This window comes from Neophocaena asiaeorientalis, unplaced genomic scaffold (genome assembly GCF_003031525.2).
Source record: "Neophocaena asiaeorientalis asiaeorientalis breed wild unplaced genomic scaffold, Neophocaena_asiaeorientalis_V1.1 scaffold571, whole genome shotgun sequence".
NCBI lineage: Eukaryota > Metazoa > Chordata > Mammalia > Artiodactyla > Phocoenidae > Neophocaena > Neophocaena asiaeorientalis.
In genome coordinates this window covers 2402206-2409685 of record NW_020175669.1, presented here as the reverse complement: position 1 = coordinate 2409685, position 7480 = coordinate 2402206, and the positions used below count along the sequence as shown (strand labels likewise).

The following is a 7480-nucleotide window of genomic DNA, read 5'->3' as shown; positions in this document are numbered from 1 at the left end:
CATCCATCCTGACAACGAGATGACCTGTGTGTGGTGATGTACGTCATGGTCAGAAGAACCTCCTCACATAACGGAAACATACGCACCCCTCCCTCCCCTAACTTCCTCCTTGCAATCCGTCTGCGGCCTACAGGGGTCGCTGCGGTACAGGTGGCCCAGTTTGCGGATTTCGCCCCCCTTCAAAATCCTGCCCCCAGCCCTAGCGAAAGCTGGAGCCACCGCGGTATAAATTAGCGTCTTTATTTCGAACACCTGAGCGAGCGCCCGCGGCTCGCCCGCCTGCCGTATAAACATACAAAGTCCCTGTCGCACCGCACACCATGCCTCAGAGATAAATACAGCCCTAGGGGCTCCTGCTCTGGCAAAGCAACTCTTATTTACAGGAATAGATTACAAAAGTATTACAAAAAGTGGTCCTGAACCGGGGGAGGGGGTGGGAGCGGTTACCTTTACAGCTGTTACACTTGGCAAGGGAGCGGCGGGAAAGAGCCGACGAACCGAGGGCTCCGGCTACGCTCCTTTAAGCATCCGGGTGTCCGGGGACGGGGCTTAGGTCTGCGTGGGTCCCACACCCCCATGGGGGAGGGGGCGAGGAAGAGGAAGGACCTGGGTCCTCGAGGGTCAGCTCTGGCCCACTGAGTAACATCAAACGGCCATCGCAGCGGGTCTCAGGGAAGTGTGCTGCGTGGCAAAAAAGGACCATGTCCTTGCCCTGGGGTGCGGAAACACACATCAGTTCCCCCGCCTCTCATACCTCCGCAGGGGTCGCTTCTAAAGCACTGTTGGGAGGGGAGTTGGCATTTAAGCTCAATCCTTTGGGCGCGAGGGACCCTAAGGGCACCATCCCTCGGGCCAGAGGGCAGCGGCACTCCCCCGAAGTGGCCGCCCAACCCCTCAGAGCACCTGGTAGATCGGGTTGGGGTTCGCACCCGCTGGGCACTGAGGGGCGGTGTCGGGGGAAGGGGTGGGGCTGCCGCGCTCGACCTCGCTCCCGGCGGCCGCCTCTTGCGGGCCTGGAGACGACGCCGGCGGCGCGTCGGCCAGCAGAAGAGCGGGAGTGGCGGGGCTCTCGGTGGAGATGCGCTCCACGATGCTGGACAGGCAGTCGAGGCTCGACACCGCAGCACTCTTCCCGGGCCGGGGTTCTGCGCGGGGAGGGGTAGATTAGTATGCAGAGGTGGAGCCGCAGACAAGTCTCCCACCTCTGGGCTCAGTGCTTTGGGGCAGACAGGAAACTGAGGACGGGCCAGATTCGGGAGGATCCCCCGAAATTTCAGGGTGAAAAAGGAGGGAAGTACATGCTTAGTATTTCATTCCCTGTACCATCTCCCAGGATGGAGGCGAGGAGGTCCTAGGTAAAGAGAAGCCAGGGCAGCTCAAAAGGGAATGTGGGAAGGAGGCGCGAATACGCACCGTTGGGCGCCTCGTTGTAGTAGGTGCCTTCGTAGCAGTTCCGCCGCCGGGCACCGCTCGGGGGGCCGCTGTAGTCCATCTGCAAACGGCAAGGGCTACCGAGTCAGGCCCGGGAACCGCGCGGGGCTGGAGCATCGCTCCCTGCAGCCGTCCCCCTCTCCAACTCCCTAAGTCTCAGCCACGAGAGTTCTGGGCCCGGATCTGGCCGGGTTGGGGTGTAAGGGTGGGCAGGAGCTGTCTGCAGCATGCCGGACCAAATAGAGGGCAGACAGTCACCGAGGAGCACACATCTGCATGGGATAAGCGGAGAAAACGACACGATCTTCGTGTCGGCCCAGCAGTGTTCTAATAGCGCCCCCAATCAGGTGGATCGCATTCGTCCCGTGGCCCCCCCCCAAAGCACTACGCCACCCCAGTGACAGCTGCCTGGGGCACCGGGGGTCCACTCCCGGGAAGGTTCCCCGCCCAACCCTCACACCAGAGGGTCCGCTACCCGCCCTCGGACACACATTCCTGATATACCAAGAGCTGCGCTCACTTCTCTAGCCCAGCGTCCTGGCCTTACCATGCCGTCGGAGCAATTGGAGCGCGGACTGGACGCGTCCGAGTCGCCGCTGTAGTGCTCGCCGCCGCGGCCTGGGGGCAAAGGGCCAGGCGCGTAAAAGGCAGCGGCAGCACCAGGGGGCGCGGCGTCCTGGTCGCGAAGCAGCGCCTGCAGACCTTCGATGTAGCGGATGGCGTTGCGCAGGATCTCCACCTTGGGCAGCCGCTGGTTTGGGTTGCTAGACGTGCAGCGCTTGAGCGTCTCGAAGGCCTCGTTGACTTTGCTCAGGCGGCGCCGCTCGCGCATGGTAGCGGCCTTGCGGCGGTCCGCGTTAGTGGTCTTGCGTTTGCACGCCTTGCAGGCCCACAGTAGACAGCGGCCCGCCTGGTGGTGCCCGCTGGGCGCGCGCACATGCTCATCCTCGCGCGCGCCCGGCACCGGGTGCGCGGCCGCAGGGAAGTGCGAGTGTTCCTCGGGCTTCAGGAGCGCGCCCACGTGCACGAGGCGCGGATCCAGGTCCTCGAAGAAGCGCAGGTCCGGGGAGTCGAAACACGGGTCATCATAGAAGTCGTCCGCTGTTGCAAAGTTGCACAGAGAGCTGTCGGGGCCCGTCAAGTCTACGTCGCGGATCGGCGGCGAAAGCAGCTCCATATCCCGACGGGGGGCGGCGCAGTCCTGGCTTTGCCCAATCCCGGCGGCAGGGGTTGCCAGAAACTTTCTGCGGCTCCGGAACACCGGCAGTGCGATAGCAAAGTACTGAGGGTCTGAATGTACACCCAGCTGTCCCCCACCCTGCCCTGTCCTGTCCCGCCTGACCGACGGACGGCGAGGAGAGCGGCGGCAGCGCCCTGGGACTTCCCCACCCCTACCTTCAAGCCAGGCTCCCGGGGCTATTTATCCTGTAGTAGCCTAAGGGCCCCTGAGCCCCAGCCGGCGGCTAGGGGCGGGGGCGCCCGAGGCCAATAGGAATAGAGCGGGGAGGAGCTTGGGATCCCCTGGGTGGCAGTAGGGGCCAGAGACTGGCCAGCCCCCTACCCCTTGACGCTTCCGCGCGCGCACTCCGGCCCCTCCCCAGGCAGAGAGAGAGGCAGAGGCTGGCAGCCCAACGCAGCAGCACTTGACTCCGGGGCACACTCTCCAAATGTCTCCAACACCGGCCTCCTCGTGTGTCCGCGGGAAACACTGGCCGCGCGCTCACCTTTGAGCTGACTTTGGGGTCCCCTCAGTCCGCTGATTTGTGGGGGACCAAGGAGCAGGATAGGGGTAGAAATCAGATCGGAAGAGATTTGCAAAGAGACACATGGCAGTAAGGCAGAGACACACTCAAAGCTGAGATAGATGGTAAGCGGTAAACCCAAGAGGCTGAGACATTCAGAGAGCAGAACGCTAGAGTCAGAGGCAGAGAAGCGAGGAACAAGACTGAGAGTCCAAGTGGGGAAACCTGAGACTGAACGTGGCGGTCGTGTCACTTGGCCAGTTCCTGCCCCCGGAGTCAGAGGGTCGCGGGCCCAGCCCATCTCTGGTAGCTTGGAAACCCAGCTGCATCTCTATAGGAGTCGATGATTGCTGCTAAAGCTTCGTGCCAATCTCTCCAAACTCAGGTCCTGTCCCAGCCTGGAGGGAGGGAAGCCAACTCTTGCGCAATTCAAGCTGCGCGCTTCCTCAGCGGGGTGTGCAGTGCGGGTCTAGGCCGAGACGTCTCTTCAGCTGGGAAGAAAAGTCCGTCTGCTTGGGGCTTGCCTCCACCTTGCGCACAGGCGCAAAGGCCTCCAACGCCTAGAAGGCCTGAGAACCCCACTTCAGGGTGGAGTCTTTGAGAGTGGAGTTTGCAGACCGATGACTTTAACCCCACAGTTTCCCGTGTGTTTTTGTGGAAGTCACATCTCCTTCTGAACCTCAGTTTCCCCACTTTGTAAATTTGAGGATGTTCATAGCGATCTCTTAGAGAAGAGGTTCCCCCAACATTTTTGGCACCAGGGGCAGGTTTCGTGGAAGACAATTTTTCCAAGGAGTGGCGGGGTGGGCGGGGTCAGGCGGTAATTCGAGCGATGGGGAGTGATGGGGAGCGCAGATGAAGCTTGGCTCCCTAGCCCGCAGCTCACCTCCTGCTGTGCGGCCGAGGCCCTAGCAGGCCACCAACCGGTGCCGTCCGCGGCCCGGGGTTGGGGGGTTGGGGGGTGGGTTAGGGACCCCTGTGAGTGATTGCAGTGGTGGTGAGAATCTAAACAGACCAAAGATGCGGAAGCCCTCAGTCTGAGGTGCACGGTTATTCCAACAAGAGGGCTGTTAGCTGGGGCACTAAGCCCTGACAGGAGCCCATGTAGTCTTGGGGCTGGGCTCCTGTGAAGGCCACAGCTGCATTTCTCCCCAGCAGACCCACTGGAGACACTGGGGATTGGAGGAGGCAGCCACCCATGGGACTCTGGCTCCCCCACAAGCCCTGGGGTGGGCCCCCTCCCCACTCCCATAGGGTGGCTCAGCCTCTTCCTGAAACTGCAGTCCACACCTTCCTCTCAGCATTCAGGCTAGAGATTTCCCTTGGACCAGACAACCCTACTGGGGCCTCTCCTCCTGGAACCCACAGGTATAAGCAAGAATGATCTTTGTCCTTTTCCCACTGACTTCTGAAAGCTGTCCTAACTGGCCCTCTGGGCCCTGTGGAGTCACTCCTTCCCTTCTCTTTTGGAGCCCTGTCATCTTCACTTCTCTGCCACTTGTGGTAGTGCTGAAGGTCTCCCTTTAGGAAGTGCTCACCCCTCCATAACACCATCCTCATTTATTCATCAACACACATCATGGAGTGTCCACTATGTGATAGATACGGGTCTAGGTGTTGGGGATACAGCAGTGAACAACACCAAGACCCTGCTCTCATGGTGCTTACTTTGTAGGGGAGGGTGACAGATAATAAACAAATAAGCAAGGAAGTATATGATGTCAGGAGCTTATAAGTTCTATGAAGAAAACGAAAGCAAGGCAAGGAAGCAAAGTGATGAAGATTATTCCATTATGTGGAGTGGTCAGGGAAGACCTCTCTAGCCTGATTCCATTTGAACAGAGACCAGAATGAAGGGAGGGCAGAAGCAGATATCTGGAGTCAGATAGAGGAAAGAGCACATGCAAAGGTCCTGGAGCAGGACTGTTTGTCAGCTTTAAAGTGCAGCGCGGAGGCTGGTATGTCTGGAGCAGAATAATTAAGTGGGAGAGTGGTAAGAGATGAGGTCAGAAAAGGAGCAAAGGGTTTGTATTCTGAGATGGAAAGCCACCAGGGGGCTTGAACAGAAGAGAAGAATGTCACCATCTGACTTACATTTTAACAGGCGCATGCTGGTTATGGAGAGCAAGGATACAGCAGGGAGACCAATTAGGAGGCTATTGAAATAATCCAAGTGAGTGGTGATGGTGGCTTAGATCTGGGTGGCAGCAGTGGACATGGTGAAAAGTAGTTGGATTCCAGATATGTTTTGAAAATGGAACCCACAAGATTTATTTGTGATTGGATGTAGGCAACAGAAAAAAGAGGAGTTAAGGATGACTTCTGGAAGAATGGAGTTGGGGAAGAGCGGGTTTGTGGATGGCAGACCCAGAGTCCATGTTGGCACAAAATTTGAAATGCATTTTCAACATCCAGGTGGAGAGGTCAAGTAGGCAGGGGATTTATGAGGCTGGAGTTCCAAAGGGGAGGTCTGGGCATGTGGAAGGCCTGACCACTCAACCTCTTAAGATATCTCTCGAGTCTCTCCATCCCCACTGTCAACATCCTGGACTACACTGCCTCATTGCTGGCCTGGAAGCCCACCATAGCCTCCTAGTTCCTCTCCTCACTTTCACTCTTGTCCCAGTAGAATCCATTCACTACACAGCAGCATCCATCTTTACAACTGCATCTGGAACCAAGATCCCCTTTGGTCATTCCATGCTAGGCTGGTTTCCCTTCCTGTCTTCCGACACTCTGAGTACAATCCTGCCTCGGTGCCTTTTACTTGCTGCTTTTCTGCCGGGCTTTTCCCAAGAGTGGCTGCTTTACATATATCAGGTCTCAGCTCAAACTTGCCTCCTTGAGATGACTCTGACCATCCTCTCTATAGTAGCTGGGTCACATCACCCTGCTCAGTTCCTTCTTAGCACAATCACTCTTTAATTATCTTCTTTATTAGTTTGTACATTGATTGACGTAGCCCCAAGAAGTCAGGGATGCTTTGTTCACCATGGCGTTTCCAAAAACCATCACAGCGGCTGTCACATAGTAGGATCTTGATAAATGTCAAAGGAATGAATGGGTGGCCTCATGGCCTTTGAATCTCTCTGCATATATTTGAACTTCTTGAAAAGTGTCATTAGTGAGGATGGTTGTATTTTTTCTAAACTGGATAGTCGCATACATGATTAGACATACGTGCTGGGTCACATTTGCTCTTCCCAGGCAAGACTCAGGCCCATCTGCTGGAGCATGATCTTTTATGTTGATCAAATACACATGGCCTGCTGCAATATTGTCATAGCATACTATAGCATGTGTCATAGCATACTATAGAAAGATTTGGTGCTTATTATAACCTTGAGTCTTTTCCTTTGACTTCTACACACAATGAGGAATGTGAATCATTGTTATATGACTAATTTAGTTTGACACAAATATTTCTTCCCCCTTGTTCACGTCTCAGCAGAATGCCTGGCACATAGTAGGCACTCAATAAATATTTCTTGGATGAATGAATCAATCAAACTCTTTTTTTTTTTTTTTTCTTTTTTGCGGTACGCGGGCTCCGGACGCGCAGGCTCAGCGGCCATGGCTCACGGGCCCAGCCGCTCCGCGGCATGTGGGATCCTCCCGGACCGGGGCACGAACCCGTGTCCCCTGCATCGTCAGGCGGACTCTCAACCACTGTGCCACCAGGGAAGTCCTCAATCAAACTCTTTAACTGAAGAGTACCCTGAGATTTCCAGGTGAGCTCTTCAAGCTGCTTATCCATGAAAATCTGGATTCTTCTCAAACTTGAGCAAGCAAAGAAAACACAGAAATATATTGGATTCTGAGACTTAAACGGTTACAACTTTGCTTTGTGTGTTTTGCATTCATAAAAACCACCTCAGGGCTGTCATCAAGGTGCCTTTACAATAAGTAAATGTTATATGTTCGAACTTACCAAACACATTTAATATTTTATCACTTGGGGCTTAGAGGTCTAAACTGCTTTGACAGTTTTTAACTTGATTTGTAGCTTTATCTTCTTTGGTAATTAGGAAGCATGATTTTAAAATGCATACACACTCTGATCATACGAGGCCACTTTTATATTATCCTTCCAAGTGGGATTTTGTTTGCTGCAAGGCTTCTGCTGCTTGAAGAGTTTGGGAATCACTGAACTCGGGGACCTTTACAGACTTTGCCAGGGCCCCATGCTTGCCTGGGGTTGCTCTCTTGGTTGTGCCACCACTTCTTTTGGGAAAGATTGGCCAACACCAGCATCCCATCCCTGGTGCCAAAAGATCAGAGAGAAGTGTGTCCACCCCCGGACCTGG

At 55.4% G+C, this 7480-nt stretch overlaps 1 protein-coding gene across 1 annotated transcript; it reads right to left on the bottom strand.

Moving 5' to 3' along the window:
• Positions 1-223: 223 nt before the first annotated feature.
• On the bottom strand, positions 224-2944 carry MYOD1 (myogenic differentiation 1). Its single transcript, XM_024731591.1, has 3 exons — positions 1979-2944; positions 1414-1492; positions 224-1145 (listed from the first exon to the last, which is right to left on the bottom strand). The coding sequence occupies exons 1-3, from the start codon at positions 2606-2608 to the stop codon at positions 895-897; spliced, it is 960 nt and encodes a 319-aa protein (XP_024587359.1). The 5' UTR covers positions 2609-2944; the 3' UTR covers positions 224-894.
• Positions 2945-7480: the final 4536 nt, after the last annotated feature.